General features: G+C 37.0%; 1 protein-coding gene across 6 annotated transcripts in view; it reads left to right on the top strand.

Annotated features, from left to right (window-relative positions):
* The window catches only part of UTRN (utrophin), a 500711-nt gene that overhangs the window by 239827 nt on the left and 245355 nt on the right, over positions 1-15529 (top strand). For all 6 annotated transcript variants that reach the window (XM_004752757.2, XM_004752758.3, XM_004752759.3 and 3 more), the window contains 4 exons: positions 4994-5208; positions 7557-7674; positions 10333-10538; positions 12116-12270. In XM_004752757.2, coding sequence (XP_004752814.2) covers positions 4994-5208; positions 7557-7674; positions 10333-10538; positions 12116-12270 — 694 coding nt within the window. The remainder of the gene's footprint in view (positions 1-4993; positions 5209-7556; positions 7675-10332; positions 10539-12115; positions 12271-15529) is intronic.

Raw genomic sequence — 15529 nt, 5'->3', positions numbered from 1 at the left:
CCAGGGCACAGATTCACAGCGGTTCTCCAAACTCACTCGTCTAGTGTGCTCACCAGTCCTGTGGCTTTAGCCACATTTTAACTTTAGAGGGTTTTCACCCAGTTCTCAGGCCAGTACACTTGAAGTCACCCTTGATTCTTTCCTGGATTGCACATCAAATCTGTCAGCAAGTTATCAGTCCCATGTCTCATCCCAGCTGCTTTCATGATCTTGAACGCCCTCATCTTTTGTCTCTGTTACTGGAATAGTCTCCCTTCTCACTGTCCCGATTCTGTTCTTGCCTTTCCACTCTTCTGTAATCTATTCTGATAGCAGCTAAGTCACGCTTTCGAAACATATGTTTTATTGTGTCCCTCCTGGCTCACCACAATCTTGTTCTCTCTTTCGTCATCCACACTGAGTGCTGAAGTCTTATTGTGGTCCAGAAGACCGGGTATGATCTGCCCTCTGTCCATCCCTCTAATCTCATTTCTTACCACTTTTCCCTTTGTTTATTTTACTTCAGACACACTGGTTTTCTTGCTATTTCTAACATGCCGAGAACATTTCCATTTATGGCCTCTGTGCTTGCTATTTCTTCTTCCTTCTTCTTCAGATGTCCTTCCTTCAGCGATCTGCTTGTTTCACATGCTCCCTTCATTCAGTTCTCTTCTCAAATGTCCCCTCAGCTAGGCCCTTCCTGATCCCGTCCACCAGATCTCAAATACATCCTGTCTCTCTCCATCTGCTTGTATTGGGTTTACTTCATATCCTATGTCCCTCCACCCCACCAGAATGCAGGCTCCGTGAGGGTGGGCTCTTTGTCTTGCCCACTCCCATCCCTGCAGCATCTAGAATAGTGCCTTGCACACAGTAGACCTCTACTAGGTATTTGATGATTTGAAACAATGAATGAATATTTAGGTTGTTTTGAGTTTTTTGAAACTATAAAGAAAGTGACAAGTGAGCATGGGGAAGAGTGAAAAGCGAGTTATTTTTAAGGTATATAATGGTAGAATTACTGGGTCAGGGAATATGGAGAACTTCTCCTTGACTAGGTCCTGTCTAGACATATTGTTGCAGTTCCTTCTTCCACCAGCCATGTGAGGGCTGTCATTGTTGTACATGTTATCAGCACTTCAACATTGTGTTCTCAGGACCCCTTACACTTTTAAAAAAATTGTAGAGGATCCTCTAAGAGCTTTCATTGTGTGAGTTATGTTTATAAATATTTACCCAATTAAAAAATAAAACAAAAATTTAAAGAATTATTTATTAATTTATTTAAAATAGTGATAATGAATCTATTCATTATGTCAGTAAAACTAATATATTCTTATTAATATAATGTTAGAAATTAGTTTTTCTAAGACAAAACCAAATTTAATTAGAAACATGACATTGCTTTCCATTTTTGAAAATTTTTTAGTTTTTACCAAATTAGGGGACATCTGGATTTTAAATCCACTTCTGCATTTGGTGTGTTATGATATCACATGTCATGTAGCCTTGAGTTAAAAAACCACTCAAAACCACAATGAGATACCACCTCATTCCGGTCAGAATGGTTAAAATTAACAAGTCACGAAGTGACAGATGCTGGTGAGGATGCAGAGGAAGGGGAACCTTCCTACACTGTTGGTAGGAATGCAAGCTGGTGCAGCCATTCTGGAAAACAGCATGGAGGTTCCTCAAAAAGTTCAAAATAGAGCTACCCTAATGACCCAGCAATTGCACTACGAGTATTTACCCCAAAGATACAGATGTAGTGATCCGAAGGGGTGCGTGCACCCCAATGTTTATAGCAGACTGTCCACAATAGCCAAACTATGGAAAGAGCCTAGATGTCCATCAACAGATGAATGGATAAAGAAGATGTAGTATATAAATACAATGGGATATTACTACTCAGTCATCCAAAAAAAAAAAAAAAAAAAAAAAGAAATCTTGCCATTTGCAACAATGGGAATAGAACTAGAGGTATTATGCTAAGTGAAATAACTCAATCAGAGAAAGAATTATCATAGGATCTCACTCATATATGGAATTTAAGAAACAAAACAGAGGATCATAGGGTAAGAGAGGGAAAAGTAAGATGAAATCAGAGGGAGACAAATTGTAAGAGACTCTTAATCACAGGAAACACACTGAGGATTGCGGGAGGGGAAGGGAGTAGGGAAATAAGGGAACCTGGTGATGGACATTGAGGAGGGCACGTGATGTAATGAGCACTGGGTATTTTGTAAGACTGATGAATCACTGAACTCAATCTCTGAAACCAATAATACATTGTATGTTAATTAATTGGATTAAGTTTAAAAGAAGATTAAAAAACACCCTATACTTGGGAAAGAATGAGCACGAAAAGGCAAATCACTTATTACAATAATCATGATTTGGCCATCCACAGCCCTTGGAAGGGTTTCTGGGTACCCAGAGCTCCCCAGAGGTTACTTTGGGGACCTGTGACTACAGAGAGAGATGGGGCATTTCATTTCCATTTGCATTTCCCCAGAGGCCCGTGTGACTGAGCCTTTTTTTATGTTTCTTTCTTGCTTGCTTCTTCTTTCGTGGATTGTCTGTTGGTATTTTTGGAGTTTAAAAAATTATTTTGGTTACAGATTCCTTGTTTAGAGTGTGCATTGCAAATCCCTCTCCCTTAGTTTATGGCTTCTAACATCTTTATTAATGGTGCTGTTTTCAGAATTTTTAAACATTAGTGATCTGTTATTGGCTTCCCATTTTTGTGTTTCTAGAGCATTTTTAGTACTCTGAAGTCAAAGATTCTTTTTTTATATTTTCAACTAGCAGTTGTACAATTTTGGTTTTCATATTCAGGTCCTTAATCTACCAGGATTAATTTTCCCAGGGTATGTGAGGTCAAATTCTGCCCCATCATCTCCCCGCTCCAGCCATGGGTGTCCACTTTTGCCAGTATCATTTATTGGCCAGTAAATTCCTCCTCATTGATCTTTAATGCAGTCTGTGCCAAGGTCAGGTTTCTCTGCCACCTGTGAACTGTGGCTCTTCTCTTCCACTGGTCTGTTTGAATGTGTGGGTCCATATAACACTGTGAATCCTTCATTATTAGCTAAGTCATACAACTGAATATCAGGTAGGGCTTAACCCTCCACCTGCTTTGACTGTTTGTGGTCCTTTTCTGTATTGATTTGAAAATCAGATTTTTGAATATATGGTTTTGTCAAGTTACACACAGAACTGCTGGAATTTTTGTTAGAATTGTGCTTAATTTGCAGAATGACTATATATTTTAGAAAATAATTTAAGCCTTATTTAATATATTGTATGCTAAAGTAGAGTCCAGATGTATCTAATAATTAATTCAGCTCTCTCTTATATCAAAACTAAAGGGAAAAAACCTCCCTTTCTTAAAAACAAAGCAAGGCAAGAATGGACAAACAAAAAATAGAAAAAAATATTTATCAAATCTTTGGAGAAGGCAAGAGTCTAACTTTAAAAATTCTAGGAAAACAGTCTCCCAAGACCGATTTATGAGTTTGATCACTGTAGGTTTATTAATATCTATATGTTATAAAGAAACAAAAATTAAATCCTGAAGTAGAAACATTGTTTTCACCAATATGGCAAAAGTTCATCTCTCCTGTGTAAAGAGTTCATCCCAACTGATAAGGAAGCAGATAAAGAACACAGTTATAAATTTTACCGTATTTGGTTAATAAACATAAAAAAATTTTGTGTTCATTGAAAATAAAAAAAAAAAAACAGTAAATGAAAACCGTGGCGAAAGATGTGTTTATCCATTAAAAAGAATATTGTTGGTATGGATATAGGAATTTTGTCAGTTCATACACTGCTGCTGGAAGTCCAGATTTCCAACTTTTAAGGAAAAGTTTGTTAATAAGTATTAGATACATTAACCTTTTTCATTTTCTGATCCAAGGATTCTCCTTTGGGAAATTTATGCTAAGGCGGTAGTTAAAAATTTGCAAAGTTTGCCACATAAGAAGATAACCCTTGCATATTCCTTTTTAAAATAAGATTTCAGGAACAATTTAAGTATTCATCTGTGGGATACAGGTTAACTAAGGAATGTATACATAGATTATAACATAAGTATTCACAGTGATTTTGTACCTGGGGCCCAAAGGTGTAGGAGCCCCTGGTGCCCAGGGTCTAAACAGACTAAGTTCAGCCACTGGCCACTGACAAAATCCAAAGGCAGAGAGACCAGTGGTGGTGAAAGAAGAAAGAGCTTTATTTCAGCGAGGCCAACATCGGGAAGACAGTGGACTAGTATCTCCAAGACTGTCGCCGAAGTGCTGAAAAGTCTTTTCAGGTTTATATAAGGAAAATGTGGGACAAAGGTAGGTGTGTACCCGCAGGTGGGCAGTGAAGATCGAGCCATCATCCCGGAGTCACGCACACAGAGACTTGCTGACTCAGGGCTATTGCTTGAGGGGGTAGTTTCGCTTCCCATCAGGAGATGCTTTTCCCCCTGAGTCTTTTGCCTGAGTTCAGAGATAAACTTGAAAGAACTTAATCAATTAGAAAGTTTGAGGTCAAAATGGAGGTAGTGGAAGCCCTCTTTCAGTTTTATTAAGAATGACTTACACTCATACTATCTAATTAATTGGAAAAGCATAGAAAATTAGAATAAATTGACTTCATAATTAAGGCAAGCATCTTGACAAAATAAAATTGCAGTCCTAGTTTTCCTGTGGTTGATTTGTTTTTTATTTTCTCTTCTCTTGGTGTCAGTGTTAGTGACTTCTGAGTTTTTGAGGCCCCAGAATGTTGTGGGATGATTTTGTTGGCTTTATAACTACCACAGACATACAGATATGACAGGAAATGCCATTGTCATTTTAGTATGAAGACGTGAAAAGTTCCTACAATTTTTTTTTACTTCAACTAAATTTTATGTAAATACACACACACACACACACACACACACACACACATCACCACTAGGCCACCACAGTCACAACATCCCATTGCTGTATTAATACTTTGCCACGTTTCTAAATTTCAGCTCATCCTGGTGTCCAAAAGGTGGTGCTAGTATCATCTGCGTCAGACATTCCTGTTCAGTCTCCTCGTACTTCAGAAATTTCAGTTCCTGCTGATCTGGATAAAACAATCACGGAGCTAGCGGACTGGCTGGTCCTGATCGACCAGATGTTGAAGTCCAACATTGTCACCGTTGGGGATATAGAAGAGATCAATAAGACAGTTTCCCGAATGAAAGTAAGTACATCGTGTTGAGGCTTGTCAGGGAAATGCCACAACACAGAAACAGACAAAATCTGTTTGGATCTCCTTTGTTTGTTCTAAACTCTGGGAGAATGGGCTTTAAAAAAAACTCTTTATCTGTCAAACCGCCATGCTGTGTTTGCCTGGCTCCGAGGAGTAAATCCTATCTTGCCTTTCCAGTGTGCTGGTGAGATGACATTTACCAACATGAAGTGAGAGGCTCAGTGTATTTTAAAAATCTAAAACTGATGCCATGCAGTGAGGCACATCAATACAAAAGTAAATTCGTGTGAGATTTAATACTTTGTCTGATGTGGGATATTCTCCTGAAGCACCTTTTAAACTCTTTCATAATGAACTTATTTAATTCCTGATTTTAGAAGTGAGAATTTTCTGGTTAGACTCTAGCCATTATACATACCCCATCTAATATAAATCTGCAGTATTCATTGTGTACCAGGTTCTAGGTTACGTGTTGCGTAGGGATACCGAAAAGAGCGTACTAGATAGAAATTGGAAATATACCATAAAATAATAATTGCTAACTTTTATTCAGTGCTTAATATCTGCTGAGTAGTTTTCTAAGTATTTTACATGTTATATGTCATTCACTTTTTTAATGGTCTTTTGAGGTAGGTATTAATTTTACCCCCAAATTGTAAATATGCCCAAGGTGAGGTAGAAGCACCAAATATACCTAGGTAGACAAGTTACTACAGCAAGGCAGAATCTGAAATAAGCTGTGGGATAGGTCCAGACCACCTGTTAGAGGAGCCACAGTGAGAAAGGAGCTTAGTTCACAATGGTAGAAGACAGACTACGTGGGATTTTGATCTCTGGAGATAAATGACATTCCTAATAGAGGGAACAGAGTGAAGACAGGCATGCAGCAGTGGAGCGGGAAGGATGTTGGTTCAACATTTGTGCAATAAAGAAGTGTAGTGGGAAGAAAGGTCGCAAAGATAGGTTCAAGTTCACTTTGGGAAGGAGCTCATTGACCATGTTTTAAGCATAGGCCCCTTGGGGTTTTAGTCTATAGACAGTTGGCGAGCATCTTATTCCCCCTTTCTTTTCCTTTGTTAACGGTGGCTGCGGACTGATGATAACAGTGCTTGGCATTGATGGGAAGACTGGGATGCTTTTTAGTGCTTAGGATAAATTGGAGGCAAGAGATGCTTAAGGCAAGCAAAAGAGCCCTTTCTGAGTGGCTAACACGATGCTATTGCAATTAGCGGAAATAAGGAATAGAAGAAATGGGCTGTGGATGAGGGTTTAAGTGATTTAGTTTCAGATGTGTTGTGTTGAGTGGTTCTTGGGCCATTTAGAAGGAAATAATCAGCCTTCATTGAAATGTCTCTCTGGGATTCAGGATTAGAAGTTGTGAATAATCCATTTAGAAATAATATTTGACACTTTAAGGCTAATTGAAATCTGCAAAAGTAATGAATTTAAAAGAGGAAGGGCTGGGAGAGAATCTCTGGCATCATGTTTGTACTTACTGGAAATTGTGTTTTCTAATTGTTACAATTATTTATTAGTTCTATGCTTAAAACACACTATATTCCTATTTTTTTTTTTTATTTTTAAAGATTTCATTTATTTATTTCAGACAGAGAGAGAGAGAGAGAGAGCGTGAGCGAGCGAGCGAGCACGGATGGGGGAGAGGAGCAGAGAAAGAAACAGTTTGCCAGCTGAGCAGGGAGCCCAATGTGGGGCTCGATTCCAGGACTCTGGGATCATGACCTGATGAGAAGGCAGACACTTAACTGACTGAGCTGCCCAGGCACCCCGATTCCTGATTTTTAAAACTTTTTACCTGCCAAATTGGTGCTGAGACAAATTCTCTAGAGCAGCATTTTTCTTGTCTGAGATTATTTAATCTGCAATTACTCCAGTAGTATCTTTTGAATGCCTCACCCCCATCCCTGTAGGTGACATTAGTTTGTGTGTGTGTATCATGTAGGGCAGACACCCAGGGTGTCATCAGAAGTCACTGCTAAGGTTTTCAGACCATTTTCTCTTAGGGATTTTTCTTCATCGAATCTCCTCAGACTTGATATAGCCGAGCTATAAGTTTTCTATTATTTCTCTTTGTGAAAACAAAAAACAGAGTAAAGTGCCTTGCCAGGTGACCCAGATGATAAGTGGCAGAGCTGAGATTTGAACCCAGGACCTTTGACTTCAAACCTTGCTCTTTTCTGCTATATTGCTGATGCCTCACTATCCTGCATAGGAGGAAAACAACAATTTTGATGTCAGCACACCAGTCTTGCACTTTTAGTAGTACTGTTAGGGTAAGGCTATCTTAATAACCTATCTTAATAATCATTTTTTCTTAACAGATCACAAAGGCTGACTTAGAACAACGCCATCCTCAGCTTGATTATGTTTTTACATTGGCACAGAACTTGAAAAATAAGGCTTCCAGTTCAGATGTGAGAACAGCGATCACAGAAAAATGTACGTTAAAAAAAAAAACATGTATCATCCTCTTTCTCTGAAAATGGTAACACACTTAAATGCACAGATTATTCAACCAGAAATTTATATTATTTGATATTTGATGCTCTATTAATAAGTACAGTTCTCCTTTGATTTTAATTTTTTTGTGAACCTTGTTACTCTTCCCACATGCGTTCCTTAAAGTGTTAACGTTATTACTTTTAAGTTTGTTACTGGTACATTGGATTATTTTTTCTTTTAGTTGGAATTTCTTTTATTTTTAATCTTTAATTAAAAGATTCCTGATTTTAAGACACAGAGGCAGTCACTTGTCATCCTCAAAGGAGATACTCCTTTGGAAGTTATTTTATTACCTTGTCTAATATTTCTGAAGGGAAGAAAGTCAACTCTTCCTCCTATAAAAAGTATGTTTCAATTTTAAAATAAATGTGGCCACAGCAATATTATTGAAAGAGATAAGTTAGAGAACTTTTAGTGTCTTACAGTGTTGGTTTATTTTTACTACATAAGCCATTTTCCTTCTTTCTCTCTCTTGAAAAAAAAAAAGATTTATTCATTTATTTGAGAGAGAGAGGAGAGTGAGTACAAGCAGGGAGAAGGGCAAAGGGAGAGGGAATCTCCAGCAGACTCCCTGCTGAGGGCTGAGCATGGAGTCTGATGCAGGGTTGATCCCGTAACCCCAAGATCGTGACCCAAGTGGAAACAATCCAAGAGTCAAATGCTCAATGTACTGTGCCACCCAGGTGCCCCATCCCTCTTTTTTTTTAAAGATCCCACTTATCTATCTAACAGATAGAGATCACAAGTAGGCAGAGAGGCAGGCAGAGAGAGAGGGGGGGAAGCAGGCTTCCCACCTAGCAGAGAGCCTGATGCGGGACTCAATCCCAGGACCCCAAGCCACAATGTGACCCAAGCCGAAGGCAGAGGCCTTAACTCACCGAGCCATCCAGGCACCCCTGTATTTTTTTTTTTAATTGAAGGGTTGCTTGTACTGGACGGAACTCTGGAGTGATTCCATTTCTCATCACAGGGCAGAAGCGCTTTTCTGCTTCAGCGACACCAAACCATTTACAAAGTCCTCTTCATTTTGCTTTTTCTACTATCTTATTATTATTATTTTTAACCACCTCCTATTTGTCCAAAGTTTCTCTTAAGGTTTTTGACAAGACTTTTCTTTCTTCTTCTGAATATTTTCCCTTTCCAATTTAACTCCCGCTCTTTGTTTTCTCCCCTTTTTTATTTGCATAGAGGCTGCATAATCTTTGTCATTATTCATCATATGAAAAAAATATTCTCAGCAGGAGTGTACTGCCTACAATAACCTGCTTTTAGCACTTATTCACAAAGAATAGAACAACTTGCTTATTTTTAATGATAAACCTATGATACATGCTCTCACTTGATGGCTTTCATTTTATTCAATATTAAAAGATTCTATTAGTAATAGCATTGGTCATTAGTACTTTATGTAACTTTTTAACTGACAAGTACAACATGATGATAAATTTGTTCTCTCTGTAAGTGGAAAATAAGCAATCTATTTAAATTGTTAAACAATACAGCTTAAAAGATGATCTCATTGAATGATTTTTAAAAATTATTACATGTAAGTATGATTTTCAGTGTTCTGAGCAGTCTTAAATCAATCACTTATGGTTTGCGGTATCCCCTTGATATCCCAAGAATTTTACCAGTAGGTCCCGATACGACTTAGCTGCAATGTTATTTTATCGTTAAGTACTTAATGGCTTGGTATTTAACTATTGCTCTCCAGTCTGTGTGACATCCGAAGCATCTTCTAGAAGAATATTTTTAATTTCCTACCTACTTATTATCAGTGGGTTGTTGAAATCATTCAAAGCTATAGTTTACTAGTGCTTCAGTTCAAGATCTTGAACTATTCATGAAGTAATTAACCAAAGATTTAAGTTTCTTTAGGTCTCTCTTTAGCTTCATGTTAAAAATGAGAAGAGGAGAGAAAGGAAGGGAGAAAAAGGAAGGAGAGCAGACAGAAGAGAGAAAGAAAGAAAGATAGAAAGGAATACTAAAAAGAAAGAGGAAAAGAACTAATGTGGATTTTTTTATGGTAAAGAGGTACTGGGTAGATAGAACTTGAATCTAATTTGCTTTTAGTGTTTCTCTTGAGTGTATAAAAATACTTTCTTTTAGACAGGTTTCATGCAACAGTAAGACAAATATGAAAAGTATTCTTAAATAGATTATTTCCTTGTAAAATCTTGACAACCTTCGAGTATCTCCTTTGAGGATGACAAGTGACTGCCTCTGTGTCTTAAAGTTCTGTCATAAAGTATTGTTAAACTCTGCCTTCATCAAACCACGATCTGTGAATATACATCAGAGAGGAATATATTTTCTTTATAATTTTTGGTTTATCCATCGTAGATATTTTTATTGTGAGATATTTCAGTGCATTTAAAATAGAATTTAATTCAAGATTCTCTTTCAACAATAGTTTCACAGAGATGTGTTGGTTGTACGGTATGGTAGACATGTATTAAATTCCCTTAAAAATGTATACAGCAACTTGCCTTCTTTTTCTTTTCTATTTATAACCTTACTTATGATAAATTTGAAATCAGGTATTTTTTCCCCTTTCCTGATAGTTTCTGGGATTATTTTTGTATGCTTCCTCAGTGGAAAAGGTCAAGAACCAGTGGGACAGCACTCAGCATGGTGTCGAGTTAAGACAGCAGCAGCTAGAGGATATGATTATTGACAGTCTTCAGTGGGATGACCACAGGGAGGAAACCGAGGAACTTATGAGAAAATACGAGGCCCGATTCTATATTCTCCAACAAGCCCGAAGGGATCCGCTTATCAAGCAGATTTCTGATAATCAAGTAAGACTCATTAGATTTGTGGCGCTTTCTTGGGCATTATTAATTTATTGGATGTACTTTTTTGTTCTTTGGTAACTGTAATTTTTAGGACCCTTGTCATGATATTTTCCCATTGCTTTGAATATACATTGAAATTTATATAAAGAATTTGACCAGGAAGGTCGTTGAAAAATTTCAGGAAGTGTAACAAGTAGAAATATGCCTGTGTAACAGATGTGTTGCTCACGGATTCTTTGCAAATGGAACACAACCATGAACCAGCACCTAGAAAGAGAGTATTTTCAGTATCTCAGGAACCCTCTGTTTTTCTGTCTTCCATGTCTGCTCTGAAGCTTATTTTTATTTATGAAATTTTCTGAGATTTTCGTTTGAAGCTAGTGTACTGAACAATTAAGGTAATAAGTTTAGTTCCTTTTAATACTTTTATAACTAAACTGTTTTATCTATATCATCAGAGTAGGTAACTTTTTTGATTGGTTTGAATATAAAGTTGATGATATTGAACATCGATGGTATTTTAAATTCTCTCTATAATTACAGAAAATGTTTTTGAATTAGAGGGTATAGTTTTTAGGTTATATTTTGGCATAATATTTATTTGCCCTTCAGTGAGCCTAAGATGAAAGTGTATATTTGTGTAGAATATATGGGAAACAAAATCTAAGACTTGAGAGCATGTTTTTATAATTCACACATGTAGACTTTCTGTGGTTACAATTTAAAAATCAAGTGGCCAGGTGTCCTGATTTTGTGGATCATTTTCTGTGTTTATGACATCTGCTGATTGTTTTCACCAAATGACTCAAATATAATAATCAGCAACGCCCCAGGATAGTTAACTAGAGGAATACAATTAAAAGTGAGATGAATGCTTCAATCATCTATTATTCAGACAGAATATTCATTTCTAAATTTTCTATTCAGACTCTAGGATAGATTTTTTTTTTTTTTTTTTTTTTTGCCAGTTGCTATAAAAAGCATTATGGGAACATTCATTTCTCATTTAGATTTCATGGAGAGTATCTTGATCCAGGGGCTCTGAGAGGTAGAAAACCAATGCCTGTGGACACACTCAGCATCAGTTTAATTATTTAATAGCAATTCTTAGTAAACCTGGCTTGGCTACTTGATCCACCCAAGCAGTTAACTTTGTCAACAGGCACCGTGACCCAGGGGCACAGAAGACTTCCATATTGTTGGCTCTTTTCCTTCCTGCCAGCATGTAGAGAGAAACTCTATAGTAAGTTCATTCCTGTATGATGCATGTTGCTATAAGGATCAGATATGTAGCAGAACAAAGGAAAAAGATAAATGCTTTGAGGAAGTAAAGTATCCCTCAAAGGTAAAGATAGCCTCTTAATATCTGCTGTGTACCTGATCATTCCTTAGACATTTGCCTTTTTACTTACAGAATTACTTTTATTTAAGCTATGTTCAAGAGTTTGTCCCATAATTTGCTTTTTTCTTTTGATATTTGTGTCTAAAACTTGTTGAAACCTATGAGGAGAACCATGGTTTAGGTAGTACTAGTTACCGAGTGACCAAATCTAATAATGACACCTGCAATTACACCTTAGGTATTGCTTCAAGAACTGGGTCCTGGTGATGGTATTGTAATGGCGTTTGAAAACGTTCTGCAGAAACTGCTGGAGGACTATGGTAATGATGACACCAGGAATGTGAAAGAAACCACTGAGTACTTAAAAACATCATGGATCAACCTCAAACAAAGGTAACATGAACAAAGGTAACATGAAGGGCCTGGCAGGTAAATGCATGTAGAGGTGAGAATTTGACAGTCTTTGGCTTTGGCTTTCTCATGGAAACATGCCAAATATGAGACTACCAGAAATAAATATTTTTGTTACTTTTTAAAAATTTTTGCCCAGTGCTGAGTTAGTATCACACTTAGTACAGAAGGTATATTTATACATTGTCTATTTGAATTTCTGCAATGGAATTTTTCCTTGAATGAATCTAAACCTTGCCAAACATCATTTTATGTGTTCTGATTTTCTTATGCCTCCCAGCATTACCTGGAATATATCCTGTAGTACACTGGGGGTAAGGACTGGTGAGGTATTTACAGATGCATGAGGGTAATATTATCCCTAATTATAATGAAAATAGTGGTGCCTGGGTGGTTCCGCCCATTAAGCGTCTGCCTTTGGCTCAGATCATGATCCCAGGGTCCTGGGATCCAGCCCTGCGTCAGGCTCTCTGCTCGGGGGGGACGTTTGCTTCTCCCTCTGCTGGCCTTTCCCCCGGCTTGTGTGTGCTGTCTTTCTCTTTCTCTGTCAGATAAATAAATAAAATATTAAAAAAATAAAACTATATATAATTAAAGTCATGTGCTCTTTGGCGAGGTCATCCTTAGTTGAAGCTGAGAATGCATGGATCCAGTGCCAGACTTCTGAAATACACTATGTGTATTTAGGGCTTCATCTAATTTGTTTTCTTTCCATCACTCTGTCTAGTCAGTATATTTGGAACAGTCTAAAATAGCATATGTATTTACCAGAGAGATTTTCCTGTCACTTGAACACCTAGGGTCTGAGGAACTGTAAACAGTGGTTAGCAACTCTTTAAAATAGCATAGTTAAATTCATCATCAGGAAAAAGTGTTTACTTCTTGCATAGTACAGGGAATGCCTGTTTCTAATGAAATTATGGTTTCACACACATCTTTATCTATTCAGATATAACCACCTGAAAGCAAATTTGTATCAAAACGCATTTATTTTGGAGTGAATAAAATGGATAATACTAAAACACTTTATGATGCATATTACTGGTAATAAAGTATGGCCAAGCATTTAATAACCGCTTGACATGGAGGTGTTTTATACATTTTTATAATGTCATTTTTAGTTAGAGTCTATAAAATAGATTTTAGATTTTTGGGAAACCCGAAGACAAGAATTACGAGGCAGTATATGAGTATGAATATATATATGTTGCTACATATACCTAGGATTCTGGAGGAAATAAGAGTAGGGTAGCACATACAACACTAAAGAGTAGTTAAAGCAGAAGATAGCTATTATCCTGCTCTTTCTAGAATTTTAGTACAGCTGTTTCAATCTGTTGTAACAGCTTCCTTGGATACAGTAAGGATCCCAAAACTAAGGCAGGGAAGAGAGTGAATTAAAAACGGCTTTAAAGTATAAACTTCCTGTTATAGGATAAGTAAATCCTAGGGATATAATAATGCAGTGTGGTGACCACAGTTAGCAAGCCTGTATTGTGTAATTGAATGTTACCAGGCAGATCTTAAAAGTTCTCATCACAAGAGAAAAAAAATGTGTAACCATGTGCGGTGATAGATGTTAACCAAACTTACTGTGTTAATCATTTTGCAGTATATACTTACATCCAATCATTATGTTCTACACCTAAAACTAATATATTATATGTCAATTACATGTCAATTAAGACAGCTTTAACATTAAGATAGTCCTTAAGCCTACTTTATCTGAGTGTTTCAAAAAAATCAATGTGTAAGAATTATGACTTTGTTTTTGTTGTAAACGATACCAGAAAAACTGATCACTTAGGAATGTGAAACCTGCTTTATTTAGCACCTCAAATTCTTTTTTTTTTTTTTTTTTGCTTTTACTTTGTAAATATTTTAAGACAGCCTACAGCAGTAGTTAGATTAGATGGAAGAGGCAATTAAAAATGAATTATATTCCAAGGTGATCTTTCATTTATCAGAGTTAAGACAAGCACAGTGTTACAATTTTATGGTAGTAACAAGTCATTGTGCTTATTCTAGTTTCTTACTGCATTTTCAGAGGAAATACATCAACATTAAAACTTAGACATGATTTAGGTATATTGCTATCTATAAAGCAGAGAAAATACAGCAAAACTGTAGCTCACAGGATCCTTTTCATGAGTGACAGCTGGGGGTTCTATGTATTGCAAGGATTTTCTCTTTTAAACACAGTGATATTTACAATTTTTAACTGTTTTAATTGGGGACCATTCTAGAATATACAAATCTTTCCTTGCCTTAAACAAAACACATGAACTTACAAGCAACATTAAAAAAAAATTCTTGGCATTACTGTTGTAAGGAGAGAGTGACGAACTTTAAGAGCTTTAAGAGCTATCCACAGGCTTACACTGCATTTAAGCCAGTGTTTCTCAACATTTTTACATTATCAGCCCCAAAGAGCCCTGTTAGATCCCCATTCCCATGAAATTTTCATACCATGAGTATACTGTGTGTCTGTTTCTATACTTTATAGTTGTGCTTCATACATAAAAAGGGTAGATTTTTCCACTCCCCTCCCCAACCCTGCCCCATTGAAGAACCACTTCTCACCTCCATTGAGAGTGCATGGTCTAATGTCAGGCTCCGAGGCTCAGAGATGGTGAATGACATGTTCAAAGTCACATAGTGTGGCCAAGATGATATTTCTCTGTGCTAAGTTATGATAATGCTCTTCCTGCTCTGAGTTCTGAAGAATTGGTAGTAAATTTATTCAGACTGCCATGCTTTGTGAGATTTTCTGCTTTATTTTTAGTGTATGAATTTTATTGGGTGTCTTCCCATTGTCAGGCTCTGTGCTAATCCCTTTATTTAATCCTCAAACCATAAGAGACAGGCAGCGTGTTCATCAATGCTGTGTCAGTGAATCAACTGAAGCAGAGGAAAGTTAAGGAGTGCCCGAGATCATACAGCTCAAAAGAGCAGAGCTGAGACTGATATCCAAACCTTTATAACTGTGCTTTTGGGCTCTTACATCCTTTAAAAATAATTTGTTTTCTTCCTTTGTTATCAGAATGTCAGTGATGGCTGGTGACTGCTCTGTGTACCCACCTCTCGGATCTGTCTGTGATTCCACTTACTGTTTCTTATCTGTGTCGAGTTAAGAAATCAGATCTGATTAAAGATTGTACGGGGGCCTCTATTATGAATAATGCAGCATTCTTCACTATATGTCCGTTGTGCCCTCTACCGTGGTCACAAAGAGGCTGTC

Source organism: Mustela putorius, unplaced genomic scaffold, assembly GCF_011764305.1.
Source record: "Mustela putorius furo isolate JIRA1106 unplaced genomic scaffold, ASM1176430v1.1 tig00003863_pilon_pilon_pilon, whole genome shotgun sequence".
NCBI lineage: Eukaryota > Metazoa > Chordata > Mammalia > Carnivora > Mustelidae > Mustela > Mustela putorius.
This window is presented reverse-complemented; position numbering and strand designations above follow the sequence as displayed.